The following is a 16879-nucleotide window of genomic DNA, read 5'->3' as shown; positions in this document are numbered from 1 at the left end:
TATATATATATTAGGATTCCATTCATAAAAGTTGAAAATCAGGCAAAATTAATCTATGCTGTTAGAATTTCTGCTAGTGGTTACCTCTGGGAAAAAAGGTGGAAGTAGTGGTTTGGAAGAGGCACAAGGAAGTGTTTCTGGAGTGCTGGTAATGGTATACATCTTGATCTGTGCAGTGGTTACATACGAGTGTTTATTTTGTGAAAAGGCACTGGGCTGCATGCTTATGATTTGTGCCTTTTCTGCACATATGCCATACTTCACTTAAAGGTTTATTTTATGGAAAGATGGAGTAAGTAGACTCCATCATGTCTCTCCCACTGAACACAGTTATCAAACAGAACGCAAGATGTTGCTACTTAAGGACTCTGAAAAGTAAACAGTAGCAGGAAGTTTGAGGAGAAGCTCAGTACCATCAGACTGACAGTGGGTTCATCATTCTTTCCACCTCTGGTACCTCCCAGCCTGGTTTCAACACAGCCAGGAAGTAGTATCATGCAGAGTCCTCCAGGAAAAGCCCCCTGGTTCTGACTCAGGAAGTCAGAAATGGTCTCCTAACACTCCATTCTCTTCTATCCCCATCTCTGAAGCAATCGTGGGACAGTGGTGGCAGCAACAGCTGCTGCAAGGGAGGTCCTTGGAAGCCTAAAATGCCGATGGAGGGGAACCTTCCTTTCTGATGTGGTGTCAAGAGACTGGGACAAACCCCCATTGCTTTGTCCTCCACCACTTGGCCCCTGATACAGAAGAAGTCACAGGAAGTATATCACAGAGTGGGATAAATAAAGCTCCAGCTTTCTGGCCAAAGGACAATAAGGGGGAGCCCCCAAGGAACAGAAAAGTACTAAGGCAATCACAGAGAAGGAGGAGCTTGGGAAATGATCCCATAAAAATACTTATGAACTGCTGGGCTCACCCCTGGGTATATGTGAATCTGACACTAAACAGTATACTATAGACTTTGAAAACTCGACTATGGTATAAATCACAGCCCTGATCTCACACTGGCCACTGAGTAGTGTACACATGGGATAGATCTGAAAGGCACTGCAAATGCCTTTGGAAGTGGAACTGATATTGAAATCACAACCCACAGAAGACTACTCAGAATTTGCAGCCTAACCCAGTTAGGTAGACTGCTGCTAGAACAAAAATATCACCATTTCCCATAAGATTTTAAGGACCCAAAGTCTTAGAACATAATATTCAAAATGTCCAGGATCTAATAAAAAATTACTCTGCCCATGAAGAACCAGGAAAATCGCAATCTGTATGGGAAAAGACAATCAGATGACACAAATGTTGAAATTATCCACCTATGATTTTAAGGCAGTTTTATAAAAATTCCCCAAAAAGTAATGGTGAATACCCTTGAAATGAAGGGAAAGATAGAAAGTCTCAACAATGAAATTCAGGATATAATAAAGAACCAAGAGGAAATGTTAATTTTGAAAATTACAATAACGGAAATTTAAAAGTTCATTGGATGGGCTCAACAGCAGAATGGAGAGGACTAAGGCAGGAGTCAGTAAACTTGAAGACAGGCCGATAGAAACTATCCAATATAAAGAACAGAGGAAGGCTGGGAGGGAATGAGCAGAGCCTCTGGGACCTGTGGGAAATATCAAAAGGTCTAAAATTCATATCATCATCAACTCACAAGTAGAAGAGAATGTGGTATAAAATATTTTTTGAAGAAATAATTGCTGAAAGCTTCCCAAATTTGAGAAAAGGTATAAACTTATAGATACAAGAAGCTCAATTAACCCTAAACAGGATAAACCCAAAGAAATCAATGTCCAGACATACTGTAATCAAACCGCTAAAAGGTAAAGACAAGGAAAACACTATTGAAAGCAACCGGAGAAATCTGATGCATTACTTACAGGAGAACAACGATCTGAATGACAACCAATTTCCCATGAGAAACACTGAGGACAGAAGTAAATGAACTAACATTTCTTAAGGACTGAATGAACTGCCAACCCAGAATTCTATATCCAATGAAAATATCCTTCAGGAATGAATATGAGATAAAGACATTTTTAGATGAAGGAAAACTGATAGAATCTGCTGCCACCAGAACTGCTCTAAAAGAAGTATAAAGGAAGTTCTTCAGACACAAGGGAAATGATACTAGAACATCAGGGAAGAAGGAAGAAGAACAAATTATAAACATCTGTATAAATACAGTAGGCTATTTTTCTCCTCTTAAGCCGGTTAAAACATATTTAATGTTTGAAAGAAATATGAATGGTTCAAAGAGAATACTACATTGTCTCATGGAAACAGATATATATATATATATATATATATATATATATCAGACAGACACATACATGGCTGTGTCTGTGTGTGTGTGTACACATGTGCACATGAGAGAGAGAGAGAGAGAGAGAGAGAATGAGAGAGAGATACATTCAAATAACCCAAGAGAAAGCTAGGAAATTGGAAACAGGAATGAAAAAGAGAGGGAACAAACATAAAACAAATAAAATAGTGGCTCTGAATACAAAGATATTAATAATTACAGCAGATGTAAATGATCTAAATATACTAATCAAAAGACAAAGGTTGACAGAATGGATAGAAAACCAACACCAACAAAAAAACCAACTATATGATGTCTAGAAGAAATTTATTTAAAACATAATGATGTAGGTAAGTTAAAAGTAAAAGGATAGAAAAAGATACACCTTGCAAACACTAATCAAAAGAAAACTAGAGTAGCTATATTAACGTAAAACAAAATAGGCTTTAGAAAAAAGAAAATTACCAGAGATAAAGAGGAACACTGCATCATGAAAAGGGTCAATTCACCAATAAGACATAAAAATATTAAATGTGTACACACCAAATAATATCACCTTTGACTTCATGGAACAAAACTGACAGAACTGAAAAAAGAAACAGAAAAATCCACAATATTTGGAGACTTAAACATTTCTCTCTCAGTGACTGATAGATGTAGTAGATAGAAAACCAGCAAGAATATAAAAGAACTAAAAAAAAGTATCAATCAATGAATCTAATTGACATTTAAAGAACATTCCACCCAATAACACCAGAATATATATTTCCAAAGTGCACATGAAACATTCACCAGGATAGATCATATCCTGGGTCATGTAATAAATCTTAACAAATTTAAAAGATTAAAATCATACAGATTATATTCTTTGACCATAATGGAATTAGAATAAAAAATTATTAGCATAAAAAGAAAAGAAAAACCTCCAAACGGCACCAAATTTAACAACACAATCCTAAGTAAGGCATGAATCACAAAGGTAATCTCAAGGGAAATTATAAAACATTCTGAACTGAAGAAAAATCAAAATAAAACCTACCAAAATTTGCAGGATGCAACTAAAGCCATTCATAGATGCAGAGCACCTAGAACTCTTAAGTATTGCTAGTGCAAAATTGAACAGTCATTTTGGAAACAGTTTGGCAGTTTTTTATGAAGTTAGACATACCTCTATCATTTAGCCCAGTAATCATATTCCTAGATATTTACCCTAGAGAAATGAAAACTTACATTTACACAAAAACCTATACACAAATGTTTATAACAGCTTGGTCGATGATAGCCAAAAAGTGGAAACACCCTAAATATCCTTCAAGATGTAAATGGATAAACAAATGGTAATACATCCAAGTAATAAAATATTCAGCAGCAAACTGGAATGGACTATTGATACATGCAAAAACTTAGATGAGGGCTTCCCTGGTGGCACAGTGGTTAAGAATCTGCCTGCCAATGCAGGGGGCACGGGTTCGATCCCTGGTCTGGGAAGATCCCACATGCTGCGGAGCAACTAAGCCCTCAAGCCACAACTACTGAACCTGCGCTCTAGAGCCCGCGACCCACAACTACTGAGCCCACGTGCTACAACTACTGAAGGCTGTGTGCCTAGAGCCCGTGCTCCACAACAAGAGAAGCCACCGCAATGAGAAGCCCGCGCACCGCAACGAAGAGTAGCCCCACTTGCCGTAACTACAGAAAGCCCACGCGCAGCAACAAAGACCCAATGCAGCCAAAAATAAATAAATAAAAATTAAAAAAAAAAAACTTAGATGAATCTCAAAGGCATTTTGTGTGTGAAAGAAGCCAATGTCCAAAGTTTACATACTCTATCATCCCACATATGGCAATCTCAAAAAGACAAAAGTATAGCAATGAAGAACAGATCAGGGATTGCCAGTGGTTAAGGGTGGGAGAAGCTCAAGGGAACTGGGGTTTTCTTGTTTGTTTGTTTTGAGGTTGTGGAACTGTTACGTATACTGATTGTGGTGGTAGTTACACAAATCTAAATATGCATTAAAATTCATAGACCTATACACCAAAACAAAAGATCAAATTTTACCATGTTAATTTAAAAAATAAAATTAATACAAATAAATATTTTTATTTGTTTACTTTGCAAATATAAGACACAAACTTCCCCAAATAAGATTTGAATATCTAGGTAACATCAAGACTAATCTGACAACAAAAGAAAACCAGGAAGATAGTGATATACTCACCACTGCTTGCCCCTCTACAGTTTCCATTACTAGAATCCATAGGAAAATCTGAAAGGAGGTGATAGAATAAAGTAAGAATCATAACATGTTCATTATTATTTCAAGAATTCCCATATTAAAATCTAATTCAGTCACAAGTTGATTTGGGTAAGAACCCAGGTGTCTCAAGGAAATTGATTCTTGTTAGTGTTGTAAGGTTGACACTCTATCATTTGTAGGTCAAATAAGGACACAATGTATTCTTTCATGTGATTGACAGTTGATATACTCTTTTGAATCTTCATCAACTGTGCATACTATTTCAGTATTTAACAAACAAAGTTTCTGAGTTTCACAAAAACTTCCTGTAGCTTTAAAGCCCATGAATATATTAGGTATTCACCCAACACATTTCTTGATGGCTAAAAGAACTAAATACACCTCTTCAATAAACAGATGTATCACACTTCACTGGCATACATTTTAATTCTTAGTGCTTAAGGAAAGCATGCAGAAAGCATTCTTGTGCTCTGGGTTAACTGCACACTAAACAGTTCGTTTGCATAAAGGAAGCCTACCATCCAGGGGACTACTCAAGCCAGTGCAATTAACAGACACAGTAATAATTGGAATGTGCCATCAACTCTTTTCATGATCCCCAAATCCCAGAAAATGATAAAATGATAAATGGTAATGAAAACGGTAATTATGTAAAGTTCTTCTTTGTTCTAGTTTAGAAATCAGCCTCTAATGAATAACACTGAGTGCCCCAGCAAAGCACTATGCTGTACCTAATTATATGTTCTTACACTTCAACTCAGTACACTTACACGAGCATTTTACATTTGTATTAACACTTTATGTTAAATGAGTTTAATGCCTCTGTTTATCCTAATAGAAAATAATGTTCTTCCTCTGTCCTTTTTCTTCACAGGTCATATCATGAATAAATTAAACAAGGAGGGGTAATACCATTTTAGAACATAACACCCAAAATTACAACTAATGAATTACTTTCCCAGGCTTAGTAATCATTAGCTGGTATTTTAAAAGGTATATCCTAGGGAGTTTCCTGGTGGCCTAGCGGTTAGGATTCTGGGCTTTCACTGCTGTGGCTAGGGTTCAATCCCTGGTCGGGGAACTGAGATCCCGCAAGCCTGCAGTGTGGCCAAAAAAATTAATAAAAAATAAGAAAAAAAGCTATATCCTAGGAAAGATGGCAGTCACCAAATAAAAATATAGATAATTAGGCAACAAAGACTTGATTCTAAAATGTTTGGTTCCACTCAGGTCAGATACTATGAATTCTATTCTTGAATAAGTCTAATATTCATGTGATAATATGCATATGATTTATACAAAGATGATCTCTCCATAAATTAAAAAAGTATATTGATCCACATTTAAAATAATTGCTTAATGTGAAAAGGTTGAAATAAAACTGAAAGATAAAATTCTTCTCTTGGAAAAAGAAAACCCCTTTGAAGCAGCTGAACCTGGGAGCTTGGTTTTCTTCTTTTACTCTTATTCACAGGAAAATGTTTCTACACTTTTTTAAGTGCTTAGACATCAATTGTTAGAATTATAAGAGAGAAAACCAAAGTTTGCTGATCATAAATAATCCAAAAAAATGTTTTCAGAAAGTTAAACTTAGGAATTCTAACAAAATTATCCTAAATTAAAATAGTGGGTATTATTAGTAGGTTTTAATGCCCCAAGGATTTCAGGTAGGGGTCATAGAGGTTTCCAGGAGAAGAGTTTTAAAAAAGAGCTGGAGAAGGAAAGGAGGGTTTTCCAAATAGAGAATAGCACATGCAAAGGTCTGGGGTGAGAAACCACAGGACTCATCAAAGGACCTGCAAGTCTTCCAGTGGGGCTAATAGAGTGGTGTAAGCAGAGAGAAAGGAAACTAGAGAGGTAAGAAGGCATGAAATCATGAAGACTAGAGGCAGATATCAAAGGATTTTAAACAACAGATTTGTACTTCAGAAAGATCACCCTGTTGGAATAGGGAGGCATCATACTGGAGGTCAGCAAGCCAATTATCATTCTAGCTCCATAATGCATGGAAGAAATGGTGAGGCCAAAACAAAGAAAGTACCATTAGGGAAGAAGGGGAGGGAACTGGATTCAGAGTAGATCTAATAGCACTTGATACCTATTGAATGTGGGGGATAAAGAAAAGGGTGGAAGCAAAGCTGACTCCCAGGCCTGGAGTATGGGTGTGGCGGTGCCTCTTAACAATATAGAAAATACTAGAAGAGAATAGTCGTATGAAGGTAAGGAGATGATGAGTTCACTCTGGGGCCTGCAGAGACTGAGGGGCTCAGGGTTAGACAGGAGAGTCTGGAATGTATGTCTTCTGCTGTCTCAGAAGTGCAGAGAAGTACTTGTCTCTTATCTCTTGGAATCCATTGTCCAGGACTGTCTTCTATTCTCTTAGGCCATATATAAATGGGCTTTTGAAATGCAATGAAGAAAACTTGTTCCTTTAACTGAAATCTGATGGTTGAAAGACACAGATTCTCTGTACAGTTAGTATCACCTATTTCTTCATAAGAGAGGAAATATAGCTTAGAACAGGTCCTGTTGAATCTTCTTTCTATTAATAGCTTTATGGACTTGGTGCACTTAACTTCTCTAGATGCTTCAGCTTCCCTTTGTGCAGATAAGAGTAATAGTATTATACCTACCATGCAGTTATTATGAGAATTAAATAAATTAATATGCACTGCCCACTTAAAACAGCACCTGGAACATACTAGGTGTTGTTAGTTCTTATTCTGTGCCCGCCAATGATTCTTGTTCTGAGAATGACACGTCCTCTTCCCAATCACATTAATGTTGATTTACGATTTATCATTCACTTCACATGAATATTTCTTTTTGTTCTTCACAATCTCAATGTTAAAGTCAAATCACTTGCTCAAGGTACAACATTAATGGCAAATCTGGGATTCCAACTAAGGGCCCATAACTTTAAAACTGGTGGTCTTTAAACTGAGGATATATAGCCAATTCTTAATCATTTAAAACTCTGTATGGTGGTTCTTGGTCTCCTCTTTTGATACACCTAGTAGGAGGGGAAAGGACAAATATAACTTAGTCATTTTTGCTATTTATAGCAAACAACTATTTAGAATTTTGTGGGAACAAGATAAAAGTGAATTATTGAAATACAATTTGGAAACTACATAAGATTCCATTACCACTGATAATTGTGTTAGCTATAAATAGAATTTAATATCATCACATTCTAAAATACTCTTCTCTACCCCATCCAGAGTGCCTTTCGATATTTTACATTATGAAGAAGCTTTAGAATCATGTTTTCTCTCTAGTCTTAATCTAAAATGTCCATTTCTCCTTTCCATTCCATTTTCCTCCTCATATCACACTAAATAATTCTCCCTTCTTGGTATTTGGCCCCTCAAATATTTGTAGAACAGGGCTAAAGAAAAGGCTGCCTGTTCCCCAGAAAGTGGAGAAATGATTAAACAGCAGTGCATGCATGTGAAAGTTGGCACAGCTCTGCCAGGTGAGAGAGGGCTGGGAGAAATGTGCTGGGCAAGAGCTGGGGTGACAACAAAAAGCAGCAATGACTGAGGAGCGATTATAAAGCCCTTGGCATGGCAAACCAGGAGGCTGTATAAACACCAGTTAACTATCATACCATACATTTTCTTAAACACTCAACGTCTACATTTCTGAGATAAACTATTTGTAACTAACAGACATCCATCAGACTCATTCTTTATACCTATTGCTCCCAAAGGGATTTGTTCTTGAGCCTGAGGTCCAGGTCCATTTGTGTACAATGAAATACTAAGTTTATATTCAGGAGAAATAAGATCTGCTTTCCCAGTTAGTTCTCAGTGTGAAGCTTGTTTCCCAGAGTTGAACTGATAAAGATCTAGGCCGTATCTGCATTTACCAACAGACCATGTTTGTCCAAAAAAACAAACAAAAAATCAATTTGAATAACAATGATAATAATGGTAAAATAGCAACAGCAGCAATTTGTTGAAGACCTACTATGTACCAGATGTCCATGGGATGTAGGCAGTACGTCCCCATGTTACAGATTAGAAAACTTTGAATTGGAGAGGTTATATCATTTTCCTATAGTAACAGTTGGTATGAGGCCAGAGTCAAGATTCAATACCTACCTAGTCTGCCCCATTCCAAGCACATACCCTTTACTCACTATACAATATTAAAGATTTGACTAATGTCTTAATTAACTGGCTGAATGACTAAATTGAACTGAATTCTCAGATAAAGCAGGTGTACATGCAGTCTCAACTCTCTAGTAAATATAAAATGTGGAAAAAGAATAAACTTCATGTGAATTTCTTAGTAATAATCAGGAAGATACGATCTTTTCTTTATAAAAATATGTTTGCCCCTAATATTTCAAAACAAAAAGTAGTTTGAAGCAATATTTCATTTCAATAAGATTTTGCTTTGTAAAATGTCCTTAAACTTGTTGGTGGAGTCATAATGTACTACAGGGGAACAGATCTGAGTGAATGGTAGGATTTGAAAATCCTCTTGACATTGAAGGAAAGTAAAAGGTGGTTCCATTTTATTCAGGGAGACCTCATTTTTATATTCTGCTAGATTCTAGGCATAAGACATAGGAACTCTGTTTATACCTAGAGGAAGGAAAAAAAAAACCCTGCTTTGTGAACTACCATATCCCACTGAACCAAGGAGCATATTGCATCGTAAATTAAACTGGCCACATGTGGTAGTTCCTAAGTAATTCCAGGTGCCTGACAGTTTGACCCAGGATAGGGAGTGTAATTTTCAGCAAGCTGGCCTTGGAATCCACCATTCCATTCCCCTTCCCCACCTCCCCTTCAGCTCCCTCCTGCCACAGTCTCTGATTCACACTGAGGGTTATGGTAAAGGGAAAGGGAAGGGAGAACATCACTAAAATACAGTTCCAACTGCCACCTACCCCTACTTCTTTTTCTAGCAAGGATGCTGTCAGCAAAGCACATTATGGCATTTGAAAGCAGCTTAGCAATCGGGTTCCATGGACTGACAAATTGTTTCCATGCATGTCCTATTTGAGGGCTTCAATGAGGCAATTGTTCTACATTTGGTCTGATGATAGGCAACTTAAGGGACACTTAAGGAAACTGCTTTCCATTCATATTGACCATGGCTTTTGAGAGCCATTAACCTTGCCAAACCTCTCTCATTTGAGGTGCATCTCTAAGAGAAGTTTCAGAGCAAGAGGAAGAATGCATTTCAGTGTGAACCACGGCCACCTTATTCCTAGCCCTTGGCCTGAGAAGAGCACCAGCATTTAACTAATCTAAGCGTCTGGCAGACCAGGGCAGCAACTGAGCTCTCCCAGTGTCTGCACAGCCTGTAACGTTAATGAGTACAAAAGCTCAAGAGTGCTCTTTTAGACCAAAGATTAATAAGAAATACATTTCTTTTTGATTATTTTAAACAACCAGTTGTTGGTTCGTCATTAAAATCAAGACGACTATAGGGGTAGTCAAAGGTGATAAACTGAGGTGACCATCAAAAATCTCTGGAAATCTTTCTGTTCAGTTTGGTTTTGTACAAGTACTTTTCCCCTCCCCACTCACTGTATGTTAAGTGGGTCAATGTGCACAGAATGCAATTTTTCCAAATCAATTCCCGGACCACCAAGAACTATTTTACCTAGAAACGGACTAAGGACATGAGCTTAGGCTGAGCAAGTTGAGAGGCAGAAGAAAAAGTTGATGCCCCAGAAATGAACAGAGAAGGAGGTATAAAGACATCACATCTAAGGGCAGAGGTGATCTGGGGAGGGTGTGAAAGAGGACCAATCATAAAAGATTGGGTTTATATTTAAAGTATATGAAGGGTGAAATTTTCACGTTTTGGGTGATTGGTAGGAATGATTTTGAGTTAGAATTAAACAGACTATAATGAACTAGATTTAGCTGGGGTCTTAAGAGTTATGACTTCCCTAATTAGACCAAACACTAGTGAGAAAACAACTTGTGATCGATTCCATTTACTGTAGAACTGCAATAAAGTTTTACAGTAGGGAAAGATTGAAATGAACCGGTGGTTGATGCACACAGAGAAAGGGCATAAAATAAAGTATCAAAGACAAATTATTTGCATAGCTTAAGAGTGGGATAAGGGGTGAGATTAAAAATAACATTACATGAGTGTATGATGATAACACGCCTTAAATATAACTCCTTTCATCCATATGTCATTTACAAAATGACTTGAAGGCATGTGGGAATGTGAAAGGAGCCCAGCAATTTCACTCCGCCAGCTCTGTGGCTGCAGGAAGTCTCAGGAGCTAATTAGCAGTGGATGGCAATGTTTCCCAGCTATTTCAGTCTGGAATGGAAGAACAATTTATCTCATTGAAAGGAGGGGGAAATTTAAGGTGAAGGTAATTGCTCAAACTGGATGTTGCGCAAACACACACCACTAACATCTGCGGGTTGGAGTAAGGTTACTGGAATTATCTTGGCATTTTTAACGATTAGAAGAAAACAGTTCTTCAGTTCTCTGTTTTCACCATACAATCTTGACAAGTAGCTAAACACAAGGAATATAGAAAACTGATGACTGAGAATGCAAGAGAATCAGGCAAGAAAGTTAAGTGATTCTAAACAAATTAAGAAAGTAAGAAAAAAGCATCACTATAGGAGATGTGGTTACTTGGACACATAAAGAAGAAGCGAAGGGGCAGTGTTGAGTAGAAGTGTGATGGGAGCGGAGGGAACTGAGTGTTTTAGAAAGACAGATCGCCTATTGAAATAGAGTGCATCCGTTGGAAGGGTGATGAGGTGAGAGAAAAAAAGGCATGGTGCTCGACAGAGCAGTAATTAAGAGAGACATTAAGAGAAGTGATCCAAAGAGAAAAGACAGAAATCAGAGAGTAAAGGCGAGTAACAAGGACTCCAAGAAGTAAGCGGCTGGAGGACGCGCTTGGGCGGGGGGGAGGGGGCGCCGCAGGTTGTGCAGTGTCAGGACTCACCGGCTCCGTCTGCAGTGACGATGGCCTCGGGAGAGATGCACACGCCGCGGTCATAAACCGGCAGCTCCTCACAGGCCAGGCTTTCCGGCCACGAGTGGCGGTATTTGATGAGGATGGGCTCACAGCCCTGCCGGGCCCGCTCGCACACAGACTTGCAGGGCTTGATGGGCTCGTGCTGGAAGTCAATGGTGCAGATGGGCGCGTACATGGCGCAGAGGAAGAAGAGCAGATCCGGGCTGCAGTGGGTGCCCAGCAGACCTTCGAACTGCTCGATGGCCAGGATGGCGTTGGCCTGGGTGCTGTGGTGCAGGTGGTTGGGCATCTTGGTCATGTTCCAGGGCAGGGACTTGCACAGGGGGATGCGGACGGGCTCACAGGCTGCCGCCCGCGCTCCGGGCACGCGGAGCAGGCAGAGCGCAGCCAGGGCGAGCAGCCCGGCCCGCAGCAGCAGCATCCCTCCCGGGCTGCCGCAGACCATGATCCCGGCGGGACGGGGCAGGGTGCAGCAGTGCCGAGGACGCCAAGAGGCCCGCTCCGCCGTCTCCTCCTCCCCCCTGGAAGTGGACACAATGATCTGGGAGCTTCTCCTCCCCCGGCAATCTCACAGCTTCCTTGGATCAAATTCCCCCAATGGGGTACCACGAGCTTCGCCGAGCTCCAGCCGCCGCCGCCCCTGCCGCCCCTGCCGCTCCTGCCGCTCCTGCCGCTCCTGCAGCTCTGGCTGCTCTTTCCCGATGTCTAAGCCTTCTGGGGCCGCAGCATCTATTTATTCCTCGCTCCCTCTGGAAGAAGCATCGGACTTCGCAGATGAATCAGATGAGAGGAAAACAAGAGGAAGCGAGGGAGAAATAAAAACAAAAGTAGAATTCAGCTGAGGTAGTTGGAGCTCTGGGGTGTCACCTCCCCTGCATTACAAAAAGGTGCTAAAAGAAGCATGAAATTCTCCCAAGTGAGGAGGAGGACCAGAGGGGGGTTGGGGGAGGGGGGAACCAGAGGGCAAGGACTCCTAATGCGGGAGGACGGTGCAGGAAGAGTTTGCAAGTCTCGTAGGCTGAGCAGAAGGTCCAATTTTTGGTGTGAGCTGCGGCCAGTCAGCCGCAGGCAGGAGGGCACCAGCAGGAGGAGCCTCGACGGGAGGTCTGTGGCTCCGACCCTCTGCTCTTCACTTTCCTACCTACTGACCCGACAGGCAGCTCCGCCCCGGTGCAGTCCCAGCCCTCCAGCGCTCGCTCCCCTTCCCGGGAAGGGAGTGAGGGGTCCGGAGAGAGGTCTGTGGGTTGGAGGCGGAGGAAAGGGAAGCCTGGAGAAGCAGTGAGGATGCGAGAACCCAAGACAGAGCAGACTTGAGACGACCACCTCTTCCCTACCCACACACAGGGGAGCACCCCGTCAGCCCCCCACCCCCGGCTCCAAAGGAGAGCCCCCGGCCTCTCACTGAAGAGCCCACCCCAAATCCCCACGAAGGAGTGCCCCCAGTTCCCCACTTGGGAACCCACCCGAGCCCCACGCTCCCTGGAGATATTTCCTTTAAGCAAACTATAGCCTCACCTCTGTGATCACCGGCTCTGCAGAAAGTCAGACCTGAGGGGGGAAGACTTAAGCAACGTCACTCAATGTCCAAGTCGCAGGAAACAGGGACCCCTGCAGCGGTGTTGGAGCCTTATCAACCCAGAGCTCCTGACTACAGAGGTCTGCATTTTGAGTAACTAGGTGGAGGGAAATCGCCTTTCATACAAGGAGAAGAAACGCTATATAATTACAAATAGGCCACCAGAAGCAAGATATGGGTGGGTTTTTTGTTGTTGTTGATATTTTGTTTTTCCTTTGCCCTGCAGAATTAAAACTTTTGAGTTTTGCTTTTTAACCTTCGAATTGAAAATAGCTTTAAAGTACCTGGGCATTTTTTTTTTTCCGATTTTACTCACTAAAATAAAATGACATTTATTAACTCTTCTCACCAATAATTTCACCTAACACTTGAGAGATGTGTAGGAAAATTACACTACACTGGTAATGATAATGATGATAATGACAACAATAAAACCCTTTTCAACCAAATGAGCTCAATCTAGAAAAGAAAATGGAAAACAGATCCCCTCCTGGTCTGCTCCTTCCACTAATGAGCCGCCTCTTTTCCTCCCTCTCCCCCTTCCTCCCTTTTCAGGGCAAATTGTAAATGAATGACCTACAGAGGCACTCCTACTCTGCCCTTTCAATGGGAAATTACTGAGCAAAAGGATCGCAGAATGTCAGAAAACACAGCCTTCATTGAGAAGAGAAGGAAACAAACCCTAAAACAAAACAGGAAGTCACCTTTGCTCTGCATCAGTGAAACATTTCGCTGCTTTAATCCAGCCATTTATCACAGTCAATAATAAGCAGACAAAAGATGCTTCCACTTTAGAGCACCAAGTGAGATGGTTTCCATTCCCCAGCATTGACTTGACAGCACTTATAAAATGTCAGTGCTAACCTGAGTTTATGGAATTTTATCTCTAAAATGACCATAAACAGCCATTTGGGACTGCAGTAAATTATTTCAGAAGGAAGTTTGTTCCACTTAGGAGAAAAGAAAAAACAACAGATGGCAGGTAGGGAGTCATTTAAGTGAGTATACCAACTTTGCCTGGCCTACAATTATTTAGTGTCATTTAACAAAAGAAAGCCAAAAATTATATAAATGAATTAGATGAAAAATGATTTAGTAAGTAAAATTTAGGGAAAAAAACAAATATAAAAACAGTTAATAATAGAGCCTTTGGGGGGGCTCTGTAAAGAAAATGTAGGTGGAATTTTCAATAAACTAGAAGGAAGAAGTGAGGAGTAGATATAATAGATTGTTTGATAAATATATTTTCCTGTTCATCTTAAGTCTTAACAGCATGAGGGAAAAAAAATGAGCCAGTTGTTTTAATGTTTCTACAATTATCTGAAATAGAGTGTGTTTGCCTTCCCCTGCACATAAGTCAAATATCCCCTTTGTCTAACATGTATCCTCACAACTTTTCTATAATCCAAATTTCTCTTTATCAAAACCTAAAATAAATTTCAGAAGCCTTTTTGGGTTTCGGTTTTTTTTTAATTTATTTCTTTATTGAACTATAGTTGATTTACAATGTTGTGTTAGTTTCTGGTATACAGCAAAGTGATACCATCATATATATATATATTATTTTTCATATTCTTTTCCATTATGATTTATTACAGGATATTGAATATAGTTCCCAGTGCTATACAGTAGGACCTTGTTATTTATCCATGCTATATATAATAGTTTCCATCTGCTAATCCCAAACTCCCAATCCATCCCTCCCACAAGCCCCCTCCCCTTGGCAACCACAAGTCTGTTCACTATGTCTGTGAGTCTGTTTCTGTTTTGTAAATAAGTTCATTTGGGTCATATTTTAGATTCAACATACAAGTGATATCATACAGTATTTGTCTTTCTCTTTCTGACTTACTTCACTTAGTATGATAATACCTAGGTCTATCCATGTTGCTGCAAATGGCATTATTTCATTATTTTTTATGGCTGAGTAGTATTCCATTGTATATATGTACCACGTCTTCTTTATTCATTCATCTGTTGATGAACATTTAGGTCGCTTCCATGTCTTGGCTATTGTAAATAGTGCTGCTATAAACATAGGGGTTTGTGTATCTTTTCAAATTATAGGTTTTTTTCCATATATATATATATATATATATGACCAGGAGTGGGATTGCTGGATCATATGGTAACTCTATTTTTAGTTTTTTAAGTAACCTCCATACTGTTTTCCTAGTGGCTGCACCAGTTTACATTCCCACCAACAGTGTAGGAGGGTTCCCTTTTCTCCATACCCTCTCCAGCATTTGTTATTTGTAGACTTTTTAATAATGGCCATTCTGACCTGTGTGAGGTGGTACCTCATTGTAGTTTTTTTTTTTTGCGGTACACGGGCCTCTCACTGTTGTGGCCTCTCCCTTTGTGGAGCACAGGCTCCGGGGCACAGGCTCCGGAGGGAAGTCCCTCATTGTAGTTTTGATTTGTGTTTCTCTAATAGCTAGTGATGTTGAGCATCTTTTCATGTGCGTATTGGCCACCAGAAGCCTTTTTGAGTACCCTGCCTGGTTCTGATCATTTTTCTAGTTAGTTCCCCTTGAACATCATTCATTTTTGCAAATTATTCTTTAGCACTTGCCAATTGACTGCTTCAAAAAAAAAATCTTCATTATTTCATCTGGGTGGGCTGTGCCTTCCTAAATAGCATGTATGATTTTTTTTTTTTAAAGAAGAGACTTCATCTTCTATTTCTTTTGAAATAGTCATTTGAGAAATGTTGGCTGATGGAACTTGGAATGCAATATTTTAAATATTAAAATATACATATATTAAAGAGAAGTAAAATACAAACAGTAAATTATGACAGCCAAGTTTGAAAAGTAGGCTATACAATCATGAAGGAAACACAAATGAGATATGGCATTGTTTCCACTAGTAGATGAGCTGTACCCTCAAAACTGAGTGCCTGGGCTTCCCTGGTGGCACAGTGGTTGAGAGTCCGCCTGCCAATGCAGGGGACGCAGGTTCGTGCCCCGGTCCGGGAAGATCCCACATGCCGCGGAGCGGCTGGGCCCGTGAGCCATGGCCGCTGAGCCTGCGCGTCCGGAGCCTGTGCTCCGCAACGGGAGAGGCCACAACAGTTAGAGGCCCGTGTACCGCAAAAAAAAAAAAAAAAACAACTGAGTGCCTTCAAACAGGCCCACACTAGAGAAAATTAAGGGAAGGCTGAAACCGGGTGCCCCAGAGGAAATAGGTCATTGGTAATTTGTTTCTCTTATGTTCTATTCTACACCACTTTATTTAACCAGCGTTTAACTGACAGAACACTGATCTTCTTGTAAAACTGCACCTGGGCTACATGAAAGACAGATGATTGCTTTAGACATTTCTCCCTATCTGGTGAAGAAATTTCAAAGTCGATAATCGGTAGGCCACACAGAAGGGGCTGGAGAATTGGAGCTTTTAAATGATATTTTGATGGGCATAGCTACAGTGATCTTTTAGAACTCACCTAGTTGGGACTGTGGGTCAATTCTGGGCTCGACAGCTGCTTAGGAACTACACCCAGACCAAGTCATGGCCAATCAGTCTTCTTATAATGCCTCATGGCACCATGGTAAGTACCATTCCATTTAAGTTCCTGATAAGGGTTCCTGTGGAGACATCAAAAAAAGATCTTGCTAGAGGTTATCACTGTGAAATAGCCATATTTCCAAAATTTAAGTTTGAACAATTAAAAAAAGATCTTGCTAGAGGTTATCACTGTGAAATAGCCATATTTCCAAAATTTAAGTTTGAACAATTAAAAA

At 40.1% G+C, this 16879-nt stretch overlaps 1 protein-coding gene across 1 annotated transcript in view; it reads right to left on the bottom strand.

Moving 5' to 3' along the window:
• Window positions 1-16879, bottom strand: part of FRZB (frizzled related protein) — an 82744-nt gene that overhangs the window by 27426 nt on the left and 38439 nt on the right. Inside the window, exons 2-4 of the mRNA XM_089916599.1 lie at window positions 16582-16723; window positions 11525-12323; window positions 4531-4578 (exon numbers count right to left, since the gene is read on the bottom strand). Of these exons, the coding sequence (XP_089772725.1) occupies window positions 4531-4578; window positions 11525-12002 (526 nt within the window). The 5' untranslated portion in view covers window positions 12003-12323; window positions 16582-16723. The remainder of the gene's footprint in view (window positions 1-4530; window positions 4579-11524; window positions 12324-16581; window positions 16724-16879) is intronic.

Source organism: Delphinapterus leucas, chromosome 8 (assembly GCF_059928025.1).
Source record: "Delphinapterus leucas isolate spDelLeu-1000000601 "Yukka" chromosome 8, BTC_Dleu_Yukka2, whole genome shotgun sequence".
Lineage (NCBI taxonomy): Eukaryota > Metazoa > Chordata > Mammalia > Artiodactyla > Monodontidae > Delphinapterus > Delphinapterus leucas.
This window is presented reverse-complemented; position numbering and strand designations above follow the sequence as displayed.